At 42.2% G+C, this 26,416-nt stretch overlaps 1 protein-coding gene across 18 annotated transcripts in view; it reads left to right on the forward strand.

Moving 5' to 3' along the window:
* Positions 1-26,416, forward strand: part of ydjc (YdjC chitooligosaccharide deacetylase homolog) — a 101,697-nt gene that overhangs the window by 52,275 nt on the left and 23,006 nt on the right. For 15 of the 18 annotated variants that reach the window (XM_061817613.1, XM_061817612.1, XM_061817611.1 and 12 more), the window contains 3 exons: positions 14,327-14,504; positions 22,919-25,103; positions 25,194-25,367. In XM_061817613.1, the coding sequence (XP_061673597.1) occupies positions 14,327-14,504; positions 22,919-23,234 (494 nt within the window). In that variant the 3' untranslated portion in view covers positions 23,235-25,103; positions 25,194-25,367. Of the gene's footprint in view, positions 1-14,326; positions 14,505-14,730; positions 14,891-22,918; positions 25,104-25,193; positions 25,368-26,416 lie in introns of those variants that run through there. The other 3 variants (XM_061817626.1, XM_061817618.1, XM_061817630.1) reach the window with 3 other exon arrangements.

Consider the following 26,416-nt stretch of genomic DNA (forward strand, 5'->3'; position numbering starts at 1 on the left):
GCTAAAATAAGGGGTTTGTCCTCAATAATAATCGCCGCAGTCAACAGACAAGTCTATACCGATGGTCGTTGGTGTTTTCTCCTTTCTCTGATCTTTTAATGATGTTGAGCTTCATTTCCATGGTAATTGCTCTTCTTTTGGCTGGACCGGCATTGCTAAAAAAAAAATAGCTTTTTTTCTTTTGTCTTCTTCTTTTCCTTTCGGCTTGTCCCGTTAGGGGTCACCACAGCGTGTCATCTTTTGCCATCTTAGCCTATCTCCTGCATCTTCCTCTCTAACCCCAACTGCCCTCATGTCTTCCCTCACCACATCCATAAACCTTCTCTTTGGTCTTCCTCTCGCCCTTTTGCCTGGCAGCTTCATCCTCAGCACCCTACCACCAATATACTCACTCTCTCGCCTCTGAACATGTCCAAACCATCGAAGTCTGCTCTCTCGAACCTTGTCAGCAAAACATCCAACTTTGGCTGTCCCTCTAATAAGATCATTTCTAATCCTATCCAACCTGGTCACTCCGAGCAAGAACCTCAACATCTTCATTTCTGCCACCTCCAGTTCTTCTTCCTGTTGTTTCTTCAGTGCCACCGTCTCTAATCTGTACATCATGGCCGGCCTCACCACTGTTTTGTTAACTTTGCCCTTCATCCTAGCAGAGACTCTTCTGTCACGTAACACACCAGACACCTTTTTTCTTTTGTCTAAATGTCTAAAAAGCTGGGCGAAAAAGGCAAAGATACTCCCAGCGCACAAACACATTAGCAGTATGCATTAGCTAAGCAAAAACACAATGGTGCTGGACAAAATGGTGGAAATTGTAAAGTCAAAATGTCATAGGTCGAGGACGTTGTAACCGAAGGACTCCCTATATGCATATATACAGTGAAAAAAAATAAGTATTTGAACACCCTCCTATTTTGCAAGTCCTCCCATTTAGAAATCATGGAGAGGTCTGAAATTTTCATCTTGGTGCATGTCCATTGGAAGAGAGATAATCTAAAAAGAAAAATCCAGAAATCACAATGTATGATTTTTTTTTTTTAAGGATTTATTTGTGTGATACAGCTGCAAATAAGTATTTGAACACCTGACAAAACCAATGTTAATATTAGGTACAGTAGCCTTTGTTTGCAAATACAGGTCAAAGGTTTCCTGAAGTTGTTCACCAGGTTTGCGCACACTGCAGGAGGGATTTTGGCCCACTCCTTCACACAGATCTCCTCTCAGGTTTCATACGCGGCCCTAAAAGTCCGTAAAAACCCCTAAATTTCTGAGGGTCCATTTAGGGGCTCCTAAAAGTCCTTAAAATTCACTGAAAACCTTAAAAAGGCCTTAAATTAAAAAAATCAAAGGGCGGACCTGTACCGCAAAAATTCTCCCTAAAAAAATGAATCTTTTATTTAAAAAAAATAGAGATCCGTCTGGCGTCCAAAACACCCAGAAATTCCTAAGGGAAGTTACTGTGCTCACAACGTTTTTCTTATAGTCGCCATCCTGTCGTTGATATTCCATTGTTTGTTTTTGTGAGAGGGCATTTCACTTTGTCTTCATAGCGTAGTTCTTTGATTGATCCAATAAGAATACTTGTATCATAGGGAAGTGCATTTTTCAAGATGCTTGGGTTGAAAGTAAAGAGTTTGGGAGCTGGATTCGTCGAGATCCAAAGGATCAGCACATGTTCTACTGTCATCTGTGCAAACAGAGTTACCAGCTTGGAAAGATGGGTGTCAAAGCACTGGAGTCGCACCAGAAAAACAGGAGAAACGCTGATTTGGCGAAGACTGTCTCATCTTCTGTTAGTATGAATCTGTTTCCGTCAAAATATCAAAATAATGAAGCATCAACTTCAGGCAGTAGTAGGGATCAACCAAGCACCAGTACTGGCAGTGCATGCGCACCTACAGTTGTCCAGTCATCGACTTCAACCAGCCAGAAGTCAGGCTCTGTGAACGTAGTTCAATACACGAAAACAGACTCGTTAAAGGCAGAGATCGTGTGGGCTTTAAAAGTGATCTGCACCCATTACAATTACAAATCTTGTGAAAATAATTCAAAAGTGTTTGCAGTCATGTTTCCAGACAGTGACATTGCTAAAAACTACCACTGTCATATCAATAAGAACTACCACAAGGCGTGACAGGTGATCACCGTGACAGGTACTGAGGTACTGGAACCTTTGATGAACCAATAATGGTTGATGGCACCATTGGGTGAGTCTTTTTTCCTTAATCTTGATTTGGCGCGATGGCCCTAAATTTTTCGTGTCGGCCCCTAAGAATGCCCCTAAAAAGCCCTTAAATTTTTTTGGTCAGAGCGAGTGTGAACCCTGTCTGTTATATACATCTGACTAGAGCAGTGATTTCCAAGCTTTACGGAGCCAAGCCACACACTTGGCAATTTACCGCAATTTCCGGCCGACATAGCGCACCTGATTATAAGTTTCAACCAGTAGATTTGTAAAGGAAATACCATTTGGTACATACATAAGCCGCACCTGTGTAAAAGCCGCAAGTCCTACATTGAAACCCCCGTTGAAAAACAAGATATTTACAGACAGTACATAGAAAGACTTCAAAGTTTTAATACCCTAGCTTAGGTTAACATAGCAACAACAAGTAGCACGAACTGGGGTGGTTTAAAAAAAAAAACAAAAAATGTACCGGAAAAAAAAACAAACAGCCGCGGCAGCTACACAGTACCAGCACAGTCAGACAGCACTAACATGACCGGTTAAAAAAAAAAAAAACATACCTAAATCACTGAGATGCGGCAGTAGCACAGCAGCAACAGGCCAGCACAACGCTAACAATGGTGGGTTAAATAAAAAAAAAAAAAAAAGATATACTACATACTGGTAAAAGTCACTTCCTCAGCACATATATTCCACCGGTGTCACTCTTATTTTTTCCGCTTGAGTACCCCCTTGCGGCCATTAGGGAAAAAAATGCACAAATTAGCCGCATCACCGCATGAGCTGCAGAGTTGAAATCGGGTGAAAAAAGTTGTGGTTTATAGGCCGGAAATTACGGTACAATCTCACGGCACACCAACGAACAAAATTGTCACAAAAAATAGACCATTCATTTGTTTGTCATTATGCATCACTAGCATAAATGGATGAAGAAAGATACATTATTTATTAACAAAAAATATATTTTTCACAATTAAATACACAACTATAGATAGGGCGGCATGGTGGAGCAGCTGTAAAGCGTTGGCCTCACAGTTTTGAGGTCCAGGGTTCAATCCCGGCCCCACCTGTGTGGAGTTTGCATGTTCTCCCCGTGGCTGCGTGGGTTTTCTCTGGGCACTCCGGTTTCCTCCCACATCCCAAAAACATTAATTGGACACTTGAAATTGCCCCGAGGTGTGATTGTGAAGAAAATATAGATAGATGGAAGTATATATTGGAAATTAACCGGTCATTTAAATACTCATTGCTCCACCTTTTGATCGGATCGGGGATCAGTTATCGTTTTTGTTTTTTTTTATAACTCACTGATCGGCCCTAAAAATCCTGATCGTGTAAAGCCTACTTTAAATAAGAATAAATAATTGATAATGAAAACAAATGTACCCCAAAACCAACTACTTTAACAGCGGCATTTTTGATTACACATTGCAATCACGAATTGCAACTTAATGGAAGCAAATACAGCTAATGCATAGAAGGCAATAATATTTTCCTGCAAACACCAATTTTTCATTTTAAAATTCCCGTATATGTATATTGGATTGTCAAGAATGGTACATCTCAGTTGTTTGGCTTGAACATTGGTCAATCGTGCAGTCACATCACAACAAACCCCAAAGAACTCAAATGTTGTGATTATATTTACTCCCGTTTTTTTTTTCCATTGGAGTCATGCCAGACGAAAAGTTGAAGTTAAGGGTGCCGCATGGAAATACCATTGAAATACCCCTCACTGAAATATTTGAAGCCCTGCTGTCTGCTCTTCAACGATATTTCACTATTCGATAAGAATGCAAGTGAAAAATCAGCTGGTAAATGGGACAATTTCGCTCTCGACTTTTCTTCCTGCGACGCCATTTTGTATAATGCTGTGGTGTCAAACATACGGCCCGCGGCCCGGATCCGGCCCGTCTGGTGGTTTGGTACGGCCCGGGGAAGAAAGCTGCATTGTATAAAAAAATATGAATTTTCTTTAAAATTTGTAGTTCTTGTATTATCCGCTAGGGGGCGCAGTGTTTTAGTACGTGCAGACAACATGAAAGCAACACTGCGGCGGAACTCGGACCACCTTGACCTGGTAAAATTGAACGTCTGTACAGCGTCTATTGGCGACAATTGCATTATCTACTTTTCCGTTTGCCTCGCACCCTCATCAGCAAAATGTCTTTGTCAAAAAGGAGAAAAGTAGACACAGTGTCGGACTTTTCAAGAAAAATGGACATGTTCTTATATGTTCACAGAGGTGAATGGGAAACCCGTGTGCCTGGTGTGCCAGCAGCAAGTTTCGGTGCTTAAAGAATACAATATTCGACGCCATTACGAAACTCAGCATGGTGAAAAATACAACAGTTTGCATGGAGAATTGAGAAAACAGAAGGTAAATGAAATGATAGCGCGTCTGAAGAAACAGCAATCTGTTTTCACCCGGAGCCGAGAAGCCAGTGATGCTGCGGTGAAAGCCAGCTACCTAATTGCGAGCCAAATAGCAATGGCATCAAAGCCGTACAGTGATGGAGTTCATCAAAAACTGCTTGCTGACGGCTGCTGAAATTGTGTGTCCTGAGAAGCGACATGCTTTCGCCAATATAAGCTTGACAAGAAATACCGTGGCAGACAGGATTTCGGAACTCTCTGCAGATTTGGACAACCAACTAAAACGCAAAGTGGGGTCATTTGTGGCATTTTCTGTTGCGATTGATGAGAGTACTGATAATCACGGACGTCGCTCAACTGGCCATATTCATTCGTGGAGTTGACAAGACTTTGAATGTCACAGAGGAGTTTCTCGAGCTGGTGCCGATGATCGACACCACAACAGCTGAGGACATTTTCAGCTCCGTCGTTGGAGCGCTGGACAGAGTCGGAGCGGACTGGTCACGCGCCGTAAGCCTGGCTACTGATGGTGCGCCTTCAATGATCGGTAAAAAGGCAGGTGTTGTGACAAAGTTCAGAGATCAAGTACAAGCCGCAAATGGGGGAGGTAATTTTTGGACATTTCATTGGATTTTGCATCAGGAGGCATTATGCAGCAAATCGCTAAGAATGGATCACGTCATAGAGGTGGTTGTCCGAACTGTTAATTTCATCCGAGCCAGAGGTCTCAATCATGGTCAATTTGACAGCTTTCTCAGTGACTGTAACATTATCCATGGTGTGCCTTATCACACGAACGTACGATGGTTAAGCAGAGGTGCTGTGCTAAAGCGCTTCTTTGATTTACGTGATGAAAATCGGACAATTCATGGAGAAAAAAGGTAAACCTGTTAAGGAATTACAGTGCCATCTGTGGCTTCAGGACCTTGCATTTATGGTTGACATCACTGAGCACTTGAATATTCTTAACAAAATGTTGCAGGGACGCAAAAAAATCGTAACACAGTATTATGACAGCATACGTGCATTCAAGTTAAAGCTCGGGTTATGGGAGACGCAGGTGGCAAGCGGTGACCCTGCTCATTTTCCCTGTTTAAAAGATATGTGCGCAGCAAGCGTTAATTCTGACGTGAAACGGTACAAAGAGAAGATTTCAGGGCTGTTGATGGAGTTTGAGAAAAGATTTCAGGTTTTTAGCGAACTCGAAACAGATTTTGCAGTTTTTCGCTCACCATTCACAGTCAAAGCTTCTGATTTGCCCGTTGCCATGCAACTTGAAATCATTGATTTGCAGTGTGATGTAGAACTGAAGGACAGATTTGCCTCTGTAAGCTTCGACACATTTTACAAGTACCTCCTACCAGGCTATCCCGCATTGACAGCACTAGCTGCTAAAACATTGTCCATGTTTGGGACAACCTACCTTTGTGAGCAAGTTTTCTCACTAATGAACATTAATAAAACAAAGCTGCGCTCAAAGCTCACACATAAGCATTTGAATGAGATTCTGAAATTGGCTGCTTCTCAGGACATGATGCCTCATATTGATGCACTTGTGCAGGATAAACGATGTCAAGTTTCAAGGGCAAATTCCAAGCAAGACGAATAATTGCTGTGAAAGTTATTCATTTGTTCAAATTGCTTTCCAGATGTTGAAAAACAGTGTTTTTAAGTTCCACAAGGCTGGTACTAAATGTTTTTGGAACATTGTTACTATTTCTGTGATCAGTTTTATGTACAACACACTTAAATATGTTTAACTGTGTAAAAGTGTTGTTAAAATTGCATATACTTTATGTTCTTATGTTATTCTCTTGTTCATAATATATTGTTCATAATGTAAAAGGAAAATTCTGTTAATAAACATTTTGATAATTTACTCATTCTTTGCACTAATTATTAGTATTAGTGACTAATACAAAGGAAAAAAAGTGGTCTTATTGTTAGTTCTATGTAATTTTGCAATGAGTTTACTGGTCCGGCCCGCTTGATCTCAAATTAAGCTGTATTCGGCCCGCAGACCAAAGGGAGTTTGACACCCCTGGTCTAATGTTTGTCTGAGGTTAGCAACAGTGGGGTGACGTGACTTCAGGAGGCGTGGTTAAGTGCCCTGTATGGCGGGGTCAATTGCAGGGCATATAGAAACAAACAACCAATCACACTCAAAGTTCCACCTATGGACAATTCTTCAGTCGACCTAGCATGCATGTTTTAGGGATGTGGAATGCAACCAGAGTACCCTGAGAAACCCCATGCATCCACAGGGAGAAGATGCAAATGCCACATAGGGAGGTCAGATTTGATCCAGGGTCCTCTAAACTGTGAGGCAGGTTGTCTAACCGTGTCTCCCCTGTTATTTTGTTGTTAATTTATCTTGTAGTTGTTTTTGTTATATTTAAACTTGAGTTTTGGTAGTTGACTAAATAGTTGGTTTAAAATCAATGAATAATCATGTTCACTGCCAGTCCTCCATATTGAGACCCCGTAGTTCAATGATTAAGAGCACTGGTTTGGTAAACCAGGGGTTGTAGGTTCGTATCCCACTGGGGCACTCCCTGAGAAGGGTTGTGTCAGGAAGGGCATCCAGCGTAAAAATTGTACCAAACATATATGTGCGTTCATCTGAGATGACACGCTGTGGTGACCCTGAAAGGGACAAGCCGAAAGAAACTTACTTACTGCCAGTCCTCCATATTAACATGGATATTTGAATTCAACAGCAATCAATAGCACTGAATGAGTTAATTGGTGATTTCAATAAGAATTAAAAAGTTGTGATTATAACAGGGTTCGCACGCGACCCTAAAAGTCCCTAAAAAACCCTAAATTTTCGAAGGTGCATTTAAGGGCTCCTGAAAGTCCTTAAAAATCAGCGAAAACCAGTCAAGCCCCTTAAAAAAACTTAAATTAAAAAGAAATCAAAGGGAGGACCTCTACCGCCAAAATTCTCCCTAAAAAATATCTTTTATTTAAAAAAAAAAAGCGAGCCGTCTGGCGTCCAAAACAGCTGGAAATTGTCAACGGAAGTCACCGTGTTGACAACTAGTCGCCATCTTGTCGATATTCCATTGTTTGTTTCCGTGAGTAGGCATTTCACTTCGTCTTTGTTACGACGTAGCGTAGTTCTTTCATCGATCCAACTTGTATCATGGGGAATTGCATTTTTCAATATGCTTGGGTTGAAAGTAAGGAGTTCGGGAGCTGGGTTCGTCGAGATCCAAAAGATCGGCACATGTTTTACTGCCATCTGTGCAAGCGGAGTTACCAGCTTGAAAAGATGGGCGTCAAAGCGCTGGAGTCGCACCGGAAAAACAGGACACGCTGATTTGGCGAAAACTTTCATCTTTCGTTGGTATGAATCTGTTTCTAAAATATCAAGATAGTGAAGCATCAACTTCAGGCAGTGGTACTGGCAGTGCATGCGCACCTACAGTTGTCCAGTCATCGACTTCAACCAGCCGGAAGTCAGGCTTTATGAACGTAGTTCAATACACGAAGATGGACTCGTTAAAGGCAGAGATTGTGTGGACTTTAAAAGTGATCTGCAGCCATTACAGTTACAAATCTTGTGAAAATAATTAAAAAATGTTTGCAGTCATGTTCCCAGACAGTGACATTGGAAAAAACTACCACTGTGGGGAAAGGAAGACTTCGTACCTGGCTACATTTGGCATCGCTGCCCACTTTTCATCTCGACTGCTTCAAAGCCAAAAAAGCCAGAATAGAGACTGACATATCTACGCTTATTCAGAAGGCTGACAGGCTGTGTGAGGAGGCAGAAGAAAAGAGGACTCTGAGGTTTATCACCGAGGCCAATGCACTCAGAGGCAGAGCAAATGACAAGAGAGCCAGAATAGGGGTGCTGAGACAGACATCAGTAGAAGACATTTGTGTATATAGTTGCAATTGTAGTTAGAATATGTTTTTCTGTAGACTGTTATGTGAAGACATTGACAAGGGTCATATCAATGAGAACTACCACAAGGGGTGACAGGTGATCACTGTCACAGGTACTGAGGTACTAGAACATTCGATGAACCAAGAACGGTTGATGGCACCATTGGGTGATTTCCCACAATGGGCCTAAATTTTCAATGTCGGCCCTAAATTTTTTCCGTGTCAGCCCCTAAGAATGCCCCTAAAAAGCCCTTAAATTTTTGGAGTCAGACTGAGTATAAACCCTGTCTCTAGATCAGAAAGATTTCTGGGTTGTTGCTGAGAACCATGGAGTTTCATCTCCCTCTAAAGATGTTCTATTGGGTTTCGGGCTGGAGACTGGCTAGGACACGCCAGAACCTTGATATGCTTCTTACGGAGCCACTCCTTGGTTTTCCTGGCTGTGGGCTTTAAGTCATTGTCATGTTGAAAGACCTAGCCACGACACATCTTCAATCTCTAACTGAGGGAAAGAGGTTGTTCCCCAAAATCTCACAATACATGGCTGCGTTCATCCTCTCCTTAATACAGTGCAGTTGTCCTGCTATATACGTACTCCAATAAAAATGTTACTGTACAGCACAAAGTTTTCATGAATAAAGTTTTAACGAGACACTTGTACAGTTGAAAACACTTGTCAAAAATATGCAAAGTATAAATGTGTAGTGTACTGTTGACATGAACATTTTGGCACCCACATACACCAAAAACAATTCATCTCAAAGGTAAAAAACTCAGGTATTTACATCGCCAGCGCCTCCTGAAGAAGATTTTCTGAGTGAGGAATATTAAATACGTACTCCAATAAAAATGTTTTTGTGTAGCGTAAGATTTTATTAGAGATTTAACTCGACACTTGTACTGTTGTGTTTTTGTCTCAAGTATGCAAAGAACAAATATTGTCTGGTTGACATATTTTAAACATTCTGGTATCCACATACACACACAGATGCACACACAAAACACCTCCCCATCTCAAAGGTAAAAAACTCATCTACATCGCCGGTGCTTCCAGTAGAAGGCTCTGAGTTATGAATGGAAACTATACAGTAATGTAGTACGATAAGTGTTTTATAATTTTTTTTTGTCAATTTATAATATTGTATCCAGGAAGTCCTGGGGTTAAAACAGGCTGGACCTAGAACATTTCCACTTTACAACGCTTGTCCTCAGTCCGCAATTTTTGTCAGGCTGATGTGCATAGTGCTCGTCTGTGTTTGTGCGCCAGGAGTATCTTTGCATTTTGGCCTTCCTTTTTCGACATTGTGGACCCCCCCAAAAAGGTGTCTTTTAGCAGTGCTTCTTCAGCCAAAAGAAAATCCATTACCATGGAAACAAATCTCAAGATCATAAAAAGATCTGAAAAAGGAGAGACACATTCGACACAGTCGGTCCACCGTGGTGAAATTGTTAAATACAAAGCCCGTATTTTAGTGCGTTGAAGGGTTCCTTTCCTATGTCAGATACAATGATCACAAAACAATGTTGTTTGATACTTGTTGAGATGGAGAGGCTACTTACATTATGGATTGAGGACCAGATTCCTTCGCAATAGCTAAGCATAGCCTCCCCTTCTACTCCATCCATCTCTCAGCAGTAATGGTAAGTACAGCATCTTCTTTTTTTATTTCAATGTATTTGGGTTAGGGTTAGGGTTTACATAAAGTATTTTGACATGAATTCTGACTTTAATGATGAAATCCGACTTTCAACGAAATTCGAGTTACATTACCAGCATAGGAACAAAAGTCGATCGTAACCAGAGGAGATCCTGTATATTATATCTATACAGTTTTATAATTAAAAATTTAACTAAATACCTCTTTTTGTCTCAAATATGCAAAATACAAATACTGTTTACATATTTTAAACATTGTTACCCACAAACATAAATGCCCCCTACTTTATGGTTTTTCAGTTTTGCATGGTTCTGGTCCCAATTAACCCAGAAAAACAAGGGATTACTGTATATATAAATGTTTTATTTCTCCTGTTATAAATGTTTTATTTGTATTCAAATCGTTTTAATCATGTCAAGCACATTGTGTTTCTTTGTGTATGAAATGCCCTATATGAATAAATTTCCTTTGCTTCACCTTTTCCGACACTACTAACAGTATTTAGTTATAGGTCATTACCGGTTTCTCCCTCCCAGCCTTATACCCTCCTTTTGCCGCATGTCTTGTCCTCAACCTCTGACTTCACTAAGCCCCTCCATTTCTTGAGGCTTAGTTTTAGGTCAGCCAAATGACTGCATCTCATCGCGAACATAAATTCTAACTGTTTTCCTCCCTGTGATCATTGCACTAAAGCAGTGATTTCAAACTGGCGGGCCGCAAATATTTTGTGGCCCCCACCTTAATATGAATGTATAATGTTAGTGCGGCCCTCTAGTTTTACATGAATGGCACTTTTACGGTGTTGCGTCCAAAGCCAACCAATCAGAGTATACGGCTCTCAGGCACGTGCAAACAAATAAATAATTTTCTGAGTGAAAATGACAGCAGTGTTGCCATGTAGTATTTTGCTAGTAGTTTTGTACACAACCTGTTGACACAAGCATCTTTGTTTGGCTTTTTACATTCATTCATTTTCCGAGCCGCTTATCCTCACCAGGGTCGCGGTGGTGCTGGCACCAATCCCAGGTATCATCGGGCAAGAGGTGGGGTGCACTCTAAACTGGTTGTCAGCTAATTACAGGGCACATAGAGACAGACAATAGTCACACTCACAATCACACCGAAGGCAAATTTAGAGTCCCTAATTAATGCATGTTTATGGCGATGTGGGAGAAACCCGGAATGCCTGGGGGAAATCCATGCATGCACAGGGAGAACATGCAAACTCCACACAGGCGGGCCCGGGATTTGAATCTCAGACCTCAGAACTGTGAGGCCAACAGTCCAACCAGTTGCATCACCTCACTGCCTCCTAATCTATCTTAATGTGTTTAACTTTTAAAAATATATGTTTGAGAAGGTTGAATTTTCTTTTAAATTTCAAATTGAAATTGGCCGTGAGTGGGTGTGACTGCACACCGAGGCTGTCGCCCAGCGGCCCTGAGGTAAGTTGAGTTTGAAACCCCTGCACTAAAGTCTTCATCGGCCACCATGACTTGAAATGTACTGAATACTTTTTTTCTGAGAAATCATTGGTTACGAAACAATATTTACATTTTGAAACCCACAAACTTGTCGAACACATAACGGTCGGAAAGTAAATCCATAACCTGCAGTTCTTCTGTTCTCTGGGCGCTTTTGGAGCAACTTCCAACTGTTTCTGATCCAACAGTCACTGTTGACAGGCTATTGCAATTGCAGTCCAAGCAACACCCTGCAAGTGCAGTGCTGTTCAGATACTAACTTCCATGATGTTAGGGGTGTTGAAGCTGGAGGCGACACAAAACTAAGCGACCATCTTCAAATGTTAAATGCAGAAAACAGCTGAACACTGTATGCTGTAAACTTTGGGTCACTACAACCCACCAGAATCATTGCAATGTCCTATGGTGTAGAGCTGGTCTGGCCAACCTGCGGCTCTTTAACTAGTTTCATGCGGCTCTTCAGGAGCGTTCACATGACGTGTCAAAAATGCTTGGCTGGCGCTGTCATTCACTCCCCCTACAGCGAGATGGCACACTGATCATGTAAGCCTGTTTGAGTGACATCAAACGAGTGACAAGAGAATCTTTGGTGTGACATAATTTGTGTTGTAAACAATTTCCGTCAAATTACCTCTTGAAATGGCAGGGGGAAAAAGCATAGCCAAACGAAAATATAAAGAAGAACACAGGACGTTTTTGCCAGAGTGGAGAGTCTATATTTTTTTGTTGAACGTAATGGCAATCTGCCGATCTGCCTTGTATGTCACGCAGCATTAGGGCATTTCAAAGGTTCAAATCTTCAGCATCACTTCAGCTCACTCCACCCTAACATCGAACAGGAATTTCCAAAAGGGACTGAACTTTGCAAGAACAAGTTGGTCGCTTTGAAAAGCCAGGCAGAAAAGCAGGTGCAGTTTTTAAAAAAATTTACGAAATACTCGGAGACCATAACGGTTGCATCATATAAGCTGGCTTGGAACATAGCACGGGCTAAAAAGCCATACAACAAAGGGGACTTCATTAAAAAATGCCTCATTGTCGCCTTTGAAATCTAGGCTCCTGGAGACGACAAACTAAAATGGAGCGTATCAGACGTTCAACTGTCCCACCACAGTGTTGAACGCTGAATATCGGATATTAATACAGCTGTTGAATCACAGTTGCACTCTGACCTTCATGCATGTGAGTATTTTAGTGTGGCATTGGATGAGAGTTGTGACATCCAAGACAAGCCTCAGTTGGCAATATTTGCATGGTCTGGGTCAAATGAATGTATGATCAAAGAAGATCTCCTTGATATTGTGCCATTAAAAGACAGAACCTGTGGCATAGATGTGAAAGAAGCAATGATGGCTGCGTTTGCAAAGGCAAATCTGCCCATACCGAAACTAACTGCAATAGCCACCGATGGAGTGCCAGCCATGATCGGATCCGTGAATGGGCTTGTGAGGCTGTGCAAAGCTGATCAAACATTTCCCGACTTTTGGAATTTCCACTGCATCATCCACAGTGAGCAACTCGTGTCTAAATCATTGAATTTAGACAACGTCATGAAGCCTGTGATGGAAATCGTCAACTACATCCGCACACATCCGCTTAACCACAGGCAATTCAGGAATATCATCGCTGATCTTGACCAAGGGCTCCCACGTGACCTGCCGCTGCACTGCACTGTCAGGTGGCTGTCAAAAAGCAAGGTACTTTCTCGCTTCTTTGAGCTTTTGGATGCTGTGAAACTGTTCATGGAAGAGAAGGACAAGGACTATCCCGAGCTCTCAGACCTCGAGTGGATTATGAATCTGGCATTTTCAGTCAACATCCTGTGTCACTTGGACAGACTGAACCTGACCCTGCAGGGTAAGTTAAAAATGCTGCCTGACCTGGTGTAAAGTGTTTTTGCATTTGTCAACAAACTAAAGTTGTTTGAGGCGCATATTCAAAAGGGAGATTTAAGACATTTTCATACTCTGCTAAAAGCCAGTGAGCAAGTCACCAGTGGCGCCCTGAAAAAGAAAAGAGACAGATGTGCAACACTGGTTGCAAACCTGCACGAAAGCTTTGTGACCTGTGTCTGTGATCTACAACTGAAAAGACCACAGATTACATTCCTCGTCGACCCATTTAATGCGGAGACAGACTGTTTGAAAGCCCCGCTCGTCACAGATGAGGCTGCGGCTGAGTTGGAGATGATCGACATTTGTGAGGAGGATCAACTGAAAGCTGTTTCAAGGGAAGGGACGGTTGAGTTCTGGAAAAGTGTGCCAATTGAAAAATACCCCAACATCAAACGAGCTGCGCTTAAAATACTGTCCATGTTCGGGTCAACATACGTCTGTGAGTCTGTTTTCTCTACCCTGAAACATGTGAAATCAAAGCATCGATCTGTTCTGACTGACACTCATTTGAAAGAATTGCTTAGAGTGGCAACTACAGAATACAAGCCAGATTTGAAGAGGATTGTTCAAGATAAGGAATGCCAGAAGTCTCACTACGTAGCATAGTAGGAGAAAGATAAATCTGGCTGAGGAGAGGTCTGTGTATGCGTGCATACCTGATTAAAAGATGATGTTCATGTGTACCCATGTGTATGATGTGGCTCTTTGCAGTTACACAGAAAAAAAAAGTCTCTTAATCTCTGACTAGTTGGCCACCCCTGATGTAGAGGCTCGTCTGTGAAGCATTGCTGCCTATTGAGATAATTAATTTATGATCTTGTGTTGCAGAGGTACGTGAGGTGTTTGCACAGGTTCTGTTTGATCACAAAATTCCATACACTCGCGTTCCAGTGGAGCCAGGTTTGCACAGCTGCCAGTGGCTGCCGACACATCTCCAAAGATTCTATGCACAGGTGGAGAAAGATGCTCTTGAGGCCATTCCTGTCTTCAGGCGTTATGGAATAAGGTGTGTGGGTATGAGTCTTTCAGTTAGGAGGTGCATGACCCCCCCCCCCCCAAGAAATTAAAGAACAACCTGACAAAAAAAAAACACTCAATTTATGTGTGTGTCCATTGCTTCACTATCATCGAACACATCTCTCTCCTTGAGCCGTCACCTTGTCTTGGTGGAGGGATTTGTGTGTCCCAATTATCCTCAGTGCTAAGCTGTCTGGTTCTTACGCCCCTGGCAGGGTCACCCATGGCAAACAGATCATAGATGAGGAACCAGACAAAGAACGTCTTTAAGACTCCCATGTCGAATAAAATAATGGATGCGGTCACTTCTGGAGCCAGGCCTGGAGGTCGTATCTGGTGGCTGGGTCTGCACCCATGGGGACACAGCCCGAAACGGTAATGTTGATCTCACTTTTCATGAGCTCACCACCCATGGGAGGGACCATAGGGGTCGAGTGCACTGTTGATCCCTGGCTTTGGAAATTGGCTCAAGGGATATTAAATTTCACCTCCCTGGTAGGGAAGGAGCCCAGCCCAAAAGGTTCTAACTAGATATAGTCTGCTCAACTCCACACATGGCTTGGGCTCTGGTAAAGTCCTCTTAAAAAGAGTTGGACTCTTTTTCACTCTGGAGTTGCCCATGGTGAGATGCGACAAGCAGGTGTGGGTATATTGCTCCCTGGATTGCTGCCTGTATGTTGGGTTTCACTGTGGTGGACGAGAGGGTAACCTCAATTTGGGTGGGGGGACAGGTCCCGACTGTTGTTTGTGCCTATGCACCAAACAACAGTTTCAAAGTATCCACCCTTTTTGGAGTCCTTCGAGGGAGTGCTGGAGAGGGCTGCCACTAGGGGCTTCATCGTTCTTCTAGGGGACTTCAATGCTCGCGTGGACAATGACAGTGTGACTCTGTAGGGCGTGATTGGGAGGAACCCCCCCAATCAGAACGGTGTTCTGTCATTGGACTTTGGTGCTCACCATGGATCGTCCCTAATGAACATGATGTTGAAGTACAAGTGTGCACTTGGCACCACAAAACCCTAGGTTAAATGATCGACTTTATTGTGTCATCGGACTTGGGAACGTGTCTCAGAAGGAGTTTCAACTCCCACCGCCAATAGAACTTTGCTCATGTTTCGGCAAGGGCGTGGGAAACTGAGTCCGAGTGGACTGGGTTCTGGGCATCCATTGCTGAGGTGACCAACCAGAGTTGTGGCCTTAAGGTGGTCAGTGCGTGTCGTGGCTGTAATTCCCATCAAACTGAAGAAAAAGTCCTATTGGGGCTTTCTGGCCTGTGGGACTTTTGAGGCAGGTGATGGGTATCCTTTGCCCAAGCAGACTGCAGCTTTGGTGGTCACTGAAGCAAAATATTGGGCATGGAAAGAGTTTTATTGAGCCTATGGAAACGACTTCCAGATGGCTTTGAGGAAATTCTGGTCCACTATCCGGCATCTTAAAAGGAAGGAGCAGTACACGATCGACACTTTGTATGGTGAGTCTGGAGTGCTGCTAACCTTGAGTCAGGACTTTTTGAGCCATTGGACAGGATACTTCAATGACCTTGTCAGTTCCACCAACACACCTTCCAATGAGGAAGCTGAGTGTGAAATCCATGAGGCAAGGAGGTCACTGCAGTGGTTAAAAAGCTCCTCAGTAGCAAGGCCCGGGTTGGATGAGAACCGCCCAGAGTTCTGAACGGCTCTGGATGTTCTGGGCATGTCCTGGTTGACATGCCTCTGCAACATTGGATGGTCATCGGGGAAACTGTCTCTGGATGGGCAGACTGGGGTTGTGGCCCCGTGTTTTAAGGAGGACCGGAAGGTGTGTTCTGACTACAGGGGGATCACACTCCTAAGCCTCCCGAGTCAGGTCTATTCAGGAGTGCTGGAGAGGAGAGTCCATCAGGAAGTTAAACCTCAGATTTAGGAGGAAGTTTTCTTTCTTTCTTTCTTCTTTCTTTGGTTGTGTTACACTGGAACACCCTCAGCTGGGTCTTCAGTTGTTCGTGGGAGTTTGCCCAAATGTGTTTTGGGGACCTGTAGAAGGCATTCAATGGTGTCCTTCAGGAAGTCCTGTGCGGAATGCTTCGGGAGTATGGGATACCGAACCCCGTGATATGGTTTGTTCGGTCCCTGTACGACTGGTGTCAGAGTTTCTCATGAGGGTTGAACTCCGCCAAGGCTGCCCTTTGTCACCGATTCTGTACATAACTAGGACAGAATTCATTGACACAGCCTCGGTGTAAAGGGTGTCTGTTTCAGTTTTAGTATTGCAGATGGAGAAGTTGTGAAATCCAACCCTCACTGGAGCAGTTATTACCTCTGTGTAACACGGCTGAGATAAAAGTTAACAACCTCCACATTTGAAACCATGGTCCTCAGTCAGAAAAGGGTGGCATTCCCTTTCCGGGTCGGGGATGAGATCCTGCCTCAAGTGGAGGAGTTCATGTGTCTTGGGGTCTTGTTCACCAGTGAGGGAAGAATGAAGTGAGTGATCGACAGACGGATCGATGCAGTGTCTGCGGTGATGCCATGGTCCTCAGTCGGAAAAGGGTGATGTGGCCTCTCCTGGTCATGTATGAGATCCTTTCACAAGTGGAGGAATTCACCTTCACCTTGGGGCTTTTTGAAAATGACTTGACATTTGACTTGAATGACTTAAAACCAATAAATTCTGATCTCTGTGCTTGACAAATTCATATTCCCGTGTAAGCAGCTAGGCACTACTGAACAATACAAGAAAATGGATGGATTTTTTAATTATTTTTTTATATCACTAAAACTCACTTAACATGGAGTGCAGACTGGCATGTGCCTTGCCTGTCAAGGTCATTCTATTCTCAGGTATTTAACCGATTGCCATTGGATTGTTTTGTTTGTCTTAGAAGTTTCACCTATCTAAGCAGGCTTCATTAGTTCATGTAACAAGACTTAGTTAATTAACCCTTGTTGATGTGTGAGTGTTGCCAAAATGGCAAGGTGGGAGCTTATATACATTTCTTTTCATCATTATTTCCATGTTTTTACATGGTGTGCCTTAAACTACATTCACAGGTGTCTCTAACGTAATTATCAATTTGGGTTTTCCTGAATTGGAGTGAAGAGAAAAGATGTACGTTTTATCCTCTCATCTTTCTACTGTTCAGAAAAAAAATATTTTGGTAGTCCCTGTTGACCCAAAGCAGGAAATGTTTAGTCTAATTTTACACACTCATTGGGGAAAAAAATGTCTTTTACAAACCAATTCCAACTAGACCTGAAAAGCAGGTATAATAGTGGACCTTGCACCTGTGATACGTCAGGGTGCTAGCAGTTTGGGGTACTTCCAGGTTGGGGTACTGGTGTGTTAAATTAAGGGCCGGAAATAGCCCAGTAAGCCAATACTACAATAATTGGGCTTGGGCCCCAAATGGCCCCCCAGGCCATCGGTAGGACACCACTGCTGTCGGAGAAGTGCAAACAACACCTTCCCTGAGGTTACATTGAGATATTACAGGGAACAAACTAATGCCCCCTGGCCGTGGTTATCACACCACACAGCACAATCAGAGCAATCGTAAACGTGGGCCACAAAAAATTTAAAAAAAAAATTCCCATACTGGGGGACATCAAACCAATCATAAAGTAATTGGGGATCGTACAGGAACAATGAGGAAGGATGAGAAATATAACAGAAGAATGATTGAATGTATTAGACTACCAAGGGAGGAAAAGGGAAACATGGAAAAGATTTGACCCAAAATAAAAGGAAAAGTACAATTAAAAGAGGGTACATTGCAACAAATTACATTGGAAAGTGGAAATACTGTAAAAAGCATGAGAAATTAACAGTTCTATACCTGGTTGTAAAAACACTCACAGGCGGGGCTGATGTCACCTCTGTTAGCAATGTATTGCTTTGGAGTGCAGTATAACAGAAATAATTGTGTAACCCCTACTTAACACTCACAAGTGGACGCCAGAGACCACCACAAAATGTTCAGGCTCAAGCTACTGACAGCAAATAGGCCGCAGGTCCTCTCCTTGTACCTTCTTCAAAGTGGCGTGGATCATTTTTGTTTAGTGTAGTGAATAGGTTGTTTTTACAGTTTTGTAGAACGCGGGTTAATACACTTACTTGGTGAGTATCGTAACTGTAGGTGTGACAAAGCAAAAATACCATAGCCAGTACTACATCACAAATAAGTCTAGTAGGGTTTGCATGCTTTTGAAGTTTTTGTACCTCTGTGGTTGATACCAGAAGTCAGCAAATTTGGTAGCTCTCGGAAATACGTACAACGAATGAGATGCTCTCTTGGCCTTTTTGGTGTTGTGGCGGAATATTGAATGAAATGTTTGAGGCTCCGCCTCTGTCATATAGTGCATTGTATCAAAAAGCTTCTCGCTACTTTTAATGTCACGTCTGGAAATGATCAAGTGTTTGAAGCAAATCAGATCAAAGCTGTTGGAGCAATTAGAAAATGTATATACCCCCAATAAACTGGAAATTGGCTGCAGATTTCATTCAAAAGTTTATAGCTCACTTGCTGTTGGAGCAACGATATGTCCTGCACAGACTTTTTTTTGTGGAGCTGGGTGCCGTCGAAATGCATATACAGTGGTCCCTCTTACGAAATTAATTCTTTCCGGAAGTCGTTTCGTAACTTGAAAGTTTCACAAGTAGAAACGCATTTTACATGTAAATATCCTAATCTGTTCCAAGCCCCCCAATATCTCCTGGCTAAAAAAATATATTAATAAAAAATTATGTTCATTTAACTTAAAAATAAACATTCAAATTGTACATAATGTAAAGAATAAAAAATTGTTAATTTCCTTTTAGCGTTGAGCAGCGATGTGAAGAGTAGGGTGCATGATAAGGCCTTGTGGGGGACGGAGGAGGAGGCACGCACAACTTAATTCCACTAAAATAAATAAATTCCACAAACTGAATTCAAAACAAACATTAACTTTCAATGTTTCGTGAAGTACCAATCCACGGATGTTTGCCTTTGACAGCTTTTAATAATTTTGCGGAAATGTGCAAGGTGAAGAAAATAAATATTTGAATACCCTGCTATATTGCAAGTTCTCCCACTTCGAAATAATGGAGGGGTTTGAAATTTCCATTGTAGGTACATGTCCACTGTTAGAGAGATAATCTAACAGGAAAAATCCAGAAATCACAATGTATGATTTTTTTTCTTTTTTTAACGATTTGTGAGATCCAGCTACTTATAAGTATTTGAACACCCGTCTATCAGCTGGAATTCTGACCCTCAAAGACCTGTTAGTCCGCCTTTAAAAGTTTACCTCCACTACATGTATTATCCTGAATCAGATGCACCTGTGTGAGGTCGTCAGATGCATAAAGACACCTGTCCACCCCATCCAATCAGTAAGACTCAAACTTGAAACATGGCCAAGACCAAAGAGCTCTCCAAAGACACCAGAGACAAAATTGTACATCTCCACACGGCTGGAAAGGGCTATGTTTCAATCATTAGAAAATGGAAGAGGATCAACACGACGGTCAATCTCAATGGGAGGGGAGCCCGATGCAAGATATCACCTCCTGGGGTCTTAATAATCCTTAGAAAGGTGAGGAATCAGCCCAGGACTACACGACAGGACTTGGTCAATGACCTGAAAAGAGCTGGAACCACCGTTTCGAAGGTGACTGTAATACACTAAGACATCATGGTTTGAAATCATGCATGGCACGGAAGGTTCCCCTGCTTAAACCAGCACATGTCAAGGCCTGTCTTGAGTTTTTCAATGACCATTTGGATGATACATGGGAGAAAGTTTTATGGTCAGATGAGACCAAAATGAAACTTTTTGGTCATAATTCCACTAACCGTGTTTGGAGGAAGACGAATGATGAGTTCCATTCCAAGAACACCATCCCTACTGTGAAGCATGGAGTGGTAGCATCATGCTTTGGGGGTGTTTTTCTGAACATGGGACAGGATGACTGCACTGTATTAAGGAAAGGATGACCGTGGTCATGTATTGTGAGATTTTGGGGAACAACCTCTTTCTCTCAGTCAGAGCATTGATGATTGGTCGTGGCTGGGTCTTTCAACATGACAATGACCTGAAGCCCACATTTAGGAAAACCAAGGAGTGGCTCCGTAAGAAGCATGTCAAGGTTCCGGCGTGGACTAGCCAGTCTCCAGACCTAAATCCAATAGAAAGTCTTTGGACGGAGCTTAAACTCAGTGTTTCTCAGCGACAGACCAGAAACCTATCTGATCTAGAAAAAATCTGTGTGGAGGAGTGGGCCAAAATCCCTCCTGCAGTGTTTGCAAACCTGGTGAACAAGTATAGGAAACATTTGACGTCTGTAATTGCAAACACAGGCTACTGCACCAAATATTAACACAAGTTTTCTCAGGTGTTCAAATACTTATTTGCAGCTGGATCACACAAATAAATCATTTAATAAAATCATACATTGTGATTTCCAGAATTTTCTTTTGAGATTATCTCTCTCACAGTGGTCATGCACCAACAATGAAAATTTCAGACCACTGCATGATTTCTAAGTGGGAGAACTTGCAATGTAGCAGGGTGTTCAAATACATATTTTCTTCACTGTACCTGTAAATACATAAGTTGAATATCCTCTATGTTACCTGCATGGCGCTAGGTGGACTTATCCATGTTCATGCGTGAGTTAAGTTACCTGAACTCCACAGCTCTTTGGTGTTGGTTAATTTCCAATTCGGGCAAGGGATCCTTTTTTGTTTTTTTTGCTTGTGCGATCTGTCGCTGTCCTCTGCTTCACTTTTCCTCCACTCAAACACCATAGCAAGCTTTATTTTTCTATTTTTTTTTTGTTTGTGTTGCTTTTCTATGTCTCACTCACACTACTAGGAGACTCTTCTTTTTCCTGTCTCTCTCTTTCTTGGCTCCCCTGTGGCAAACTTTCATTCTGAAGCTGCTCACATTCCACTTCTGACACCATGTGTTATCTTGTGACATTATATAACAAATAGACGAGACGTATTTCAAAGGATTCAATCTTTACTCTCACTATCGAAAACATGTACCAGCTAAACGCTCTCGGACTACTTCCGCATCTCCTCCTATCCAGCTACTGAGCATGCCGGTAATGTAGTTGTTATGTTATGTAACCCATAACACCACATAAGGTAATAATTTTTCCTTTTTTTATAATATAGTAGGCTATAACGCAACGTAATATTACATTATTGGCTCACATATTACATTTTCAAGGATTTTTTTTTTAAACAGGCCTATAAGGTAATAATCAGCTGATTACATTTTAAGTTAATATACTGGGCAAAAGTTATTACGCTATACTGTAGACTCAGGAATTTTATTACATTTTTGGCCAGTTATTACGTTATAGGCTATTCATTTCATTGTGGACTCTGTTATGGGCTCTCATTATCTTTTGAGCCGATATACACTCTGTTACAACCTTTTGCCTATATCTTTCCCACAGTAAAATCAATCCATCCAGTTTGTGTGGTGCTGATGGTGTTTGTATTTTGTGACATATTCAATGGGATTAATCCATGCATGCCCATTTATACCCATGTAACCAATTGTTAAACTTGTTCACAACAACATCTTTGGGTCCACTTATTTTCACTAGTGTCACGGGGCGCTGGACCCTCTTCCAGCTATCTTCCTTTTGGCAGGGTACAGCCTGAACGAGTCGTCAGCCAATCGCATAGCACATAGAAACACAGAACCATTCACATTCACATCCACACCTATGGGCATTTTGGAGTCTTTAGTTGATGCATATTTTTGGGATGTTGGACGAATTCGCAGTTTCCGTAGAAAAAAACGTGCAGGCACGGGGGGCACATGCAAACTCCACACAGGCAATTTGAACCCCAATTCTCAGAACTCTGAGGCAGATGGGCTGCACACATGGTGAGGAAAAAAATTCCCGTGCTTGTTCTTACTGCTCTTATATTTGATGATGAATACAGTAGTGTTCAACCTAATTGCAGTCCAATGTGACCAACCAGATTAATCCTAGTTTTCAGTATATTTTTTATTGCTACTTGTCAAACAAGTTACCCGTAGGTGCATTAGATTCTCAGAAATCCAACAAGACCCAGGATTTGTGATATATACATACTCTTAAGGCTGTGCAATTGGGCAATTTATTCAAAGTCGTGTGTTTAAAAAAAAAAAAAAAAAATAGCAGCGTCGCATTCAAACAGTGAGGAAAAAGTAAATCTTAATCGGCTCCAGCACTCCTGCAACCCTGTGAGGATAAGCAACTTGGAAAATGGATGGACGGATGGTTGAAGATTGTATTGCAGAGCAATGTTGCGGCGTTTTTGAGCGTTTCTGCATGACTTGCTGAATTTGAATTTGGGAGTTGTTAGCAAAACGGGAACTTGTACTTTTAAAAAATGTCATAAATGACATCCTACCCCTTTTTTATTCACAGGTGGCCAGAAGTGTACCTAGGACTGACCACAGTAGGGCAGAACATGTCTGTCTCCAATCTGCAGTGGGCCCTAAATCATGCCTTGAGTCGGTCCTTCTGTGGCATTTCCAGTTCTGAAACGCAAGTCATCACAGCAGAACTCATGGTCCACCCAGGTTACCCCAGTCACCCACAAAAAGGTGGCTGTGGAGAAGGACCAGATGACTTCTCCCAGTCAGATGACCGGCAACATGAGCTCAGTGTGCTCACTGATTTGTCACTGTTTGCGTTGTACCGCCAAATGAGAGTGCAGCTCTGTGCTTTTAATGACCTTTGAGCACATTTTGTCTTCAGTGTTATAAATATATTAGAGGTATCTCACATTATTTTTTTTTAGAACAAAATGAACTTTAACATAACTGTGTGGTTCAGCATTACATTGATTGTCTTTACATTTTACTTACATTTAGAGACTTAAAACTAGAATGTTGTTCTTCTTTTCCTTTCAGCTTGTCCCGTTAACTTCAGCTTGTAAGAATTTGATACAGATAGGGTTCCAAAACATCCAACTTTAACTGTCCCTCTAATGAGCTCATTTCTAATCCTATCCAACCTGCTCACTCAACATCTTCATTTCTGCCACCTCCAGTTTTGGTTCCTGTTGTCTCTTCAGTGCCACCGTCTCAAATCCGTACATGCCATTGTTTTATAAACTTTGGCCTTCATCTGAGCAGAGGCTCTTCTGCCACATAACACACCAGACACCTTGCGCGCCTGGTCCAACCTGCTTGGACCCGTTTCTTCACTTCCTTACCACACTCACCATTGCTCTGGATTGTTGACCCCAGGTATTTGAAGTCGTCCACCCACCTTCTCCCTGCAGCCTCACTCTTCCCCTCCACCCCTCTCATTCACGCACATATCTGCTGTTTTACTTCAGCAAATCGTCATTCCTCTCCTTTCCAGTGCATCCCTTGTAATTGTTCCTCCACCTGCTCTGTGCTTTCACTGCATATCACATACCTGCGAACATCATGGTCCAAGGGGATTCCAGTCTAATCTCATCTGTCAGCCTATCTGTTACCACAGCAAACAGGAGGGGCTCTGAGCTGTTCACTGTTTTAGTCCCACCTCCAAATTAAATTATTTTGTCACACCTACGGCACACCTCACCATTGTTCTGCTGCCGTCATAAATGTACTGGACCATTCTAACATTTTGTCCGCCACACCAGAGTTACGCATGCAGTACCACAGTTGCTCTCTTGGTACTCTGTCAGGTTTTCTCTAGATCCAGAAAGATACAATGTAGTTCCTTCTGACCTTCTCTTTACTTTTCTACTAGCATTGTCGAGGAAATAATGCATCTGTGGTACTCTTTCTAGGCATGAAACCATACTGTTGCTCGCTGATATTTACTTCTGTCTAGCCTCCACTACTCTTTTCCATAACTTCATTGTGTCTCATCAACTTTATTCGTCTATAGTTCCCACAGCTCTGCACATCGCCTTTGTTCATAAAAATGGGAACTAGCACACTTTTTCTTCATTCTTAAGGCATCTTCTCCCCCCCCTAGTATTCTATTGAATAAACTGGTCAAAAACTGCACAGCCACGTCTCCAAATTGCTTCCACACCTCCACACATATGTCATCATGAACAACTGCCCTTCCATTTTTCATCTTCTTTATATTTTTCTAACTTACCCCTTACTGATTAGTAATCATTGCCAGTTCCTGGTCCTTCACACTTGCCTCTTCTACTCTTCCTTCTCTTATTTTCTTCACTCATCTACTTCTTAACATATATATCTATTTAGCACACTACTGGCACCAGTCAACACATTTCCATCTCTATCCTTAATCACCCTTACCTGTTGCACATCTTTCCCATCTCTATCCCTCTGTCTGGCCAACCTGTAGAGATCCTTTTCTCCTCCCATGCAAGTACTCTCCTGCCTGTCTCTCTGATCACGTTTGCTGTAGTAGTCCAGTCTTCTGGGAGCTCCTCCTGTCCATCGAGAGCCTGTCTCACCTCTTTCCGAAAGACCACACAACATTCTTCCTCTCTCAGCTTCCACCACATGGGTCTCTGCTGTACCTTTGTCTTTTTAATTTTCCTACCCACCACCAGAGTCATAAGGGTCGCGGGGAGTACTGGAGCCTATCCCAGCTGTCAACTGCCAGGAGGTTGCCAGCCAATCTCAGGGTACATTGAGACATACAGCCGCACTCACAATCACACCTAGGGGCAATTTAGAGTGTTCAATTAATGTTGAATGTCTTTGTGATGTGGAAGGAAACCGGAGTGCCCGAAGAAAACCCACGCAGGCATGGGGAAAAGATGGAAACTCCACACAGGCGGGGCCGGGATCGAACCTGGGTCCTCAGAACTGTGAGGCCAACGCGTTTACCAGCTGATCCACTGTGCCGCCAGAGTTATTGTAGTTTTGGGTTTTCCATGATCCCAGTAGTAAGTTTTAATTTTTCTTTGGATTTTTTGTGTCTGTGCTGACAAAATTCCCATTTTGTAATGTAGTACCTTATTTTTCCACATTTTTAGTTGTGCTGGTAAGTTGTGTTGTTGCATTTTGTATAACACATCATCTGAAAGTATGTCTTCATTTGTTGCATGGTCAGATAATCCCATAAAGGTTTTGGCTGCTACTTCTTTTGCTGTTTTATCTGTAAATCTATTTCCTAATGATACTTTGTCTGTATTTGATGTGTGTACTGAACATTTACATAGCTATTTCTTTTGGTAATGGAACTGCTATGAGCAAATTTTGTAGTAGCTCTGCATGTGCCATTATTTTCCCTGTAGTTGGCACCATTCCTCTATTTTTCCAGTATTGTCTGTGTAGATTTTGATACCACTGTGAATACAGCAGCATCTGGTCTCAGATTGTTTAACACGGTCCAATACGGTATTGTCTGTAGATTTCAGTCATCCCAATCTAAATCTGGTTCTTTTCTTTCATGCTACCAATACTAATTTTCCCAAACTCTTCCTGTTAAGTTTGTTTTGTGGAATGACGTGTGTGGTGGTGTCCATTCCTTGTGTAATGCATTTAGTTTGTCAGTCAGACTTGTTCCTCCCACTACAACTGATTTACCATCTGTGTACAGATAATCAATCATGATTTTGGCTGGTGTGGGCTGTTATATGTTTTCAGTATTTTATACTACATAGTCACATGCAATGAGTCACTTCCTACATCATTTTGTGGTTGTTAAATCATGTCTGGAGCTGTTTGCAGCAAGAGATCTCCTTTTCTTGTGGGAGGTTTGTTTTGAATATCTAAGGTATAATAATAGAGTGCTGGGTTCCTAGTTTGTAAGATATTTAGCTGTCCTCCAGTAACTCCTTTTTTTCTTTTTACTTCTATATTTCCTGTGAGAGAGGGAATTAAGCCAAATCCGAGTTTCAACAAACGTATGAGGCAAATTAAAAAGTTGCATTTTGGGAGCATTTTTGTTCAAATTTGCATCCCCTCCGCATTACTCTTCCCCTGTGTCTTC

The sequence above is a fragment of the Syngnathoides biaculeatus genome, chromosome 4 (assembly GCF_019802595.1).
Source record: "Syngnathoides biaculeatus isolate LvHL_M chromosome 4, ASM1980259v1, whole genome shotgun sequence".
NCBI classification, from domain to species: domain Eukaryota; kingdom Metazoa; phylum Chordata; class Actinopteri; order Syngnathiformes; family Syngnathidae; genus Syngnathoides; species Syngnathoides biaculeatus.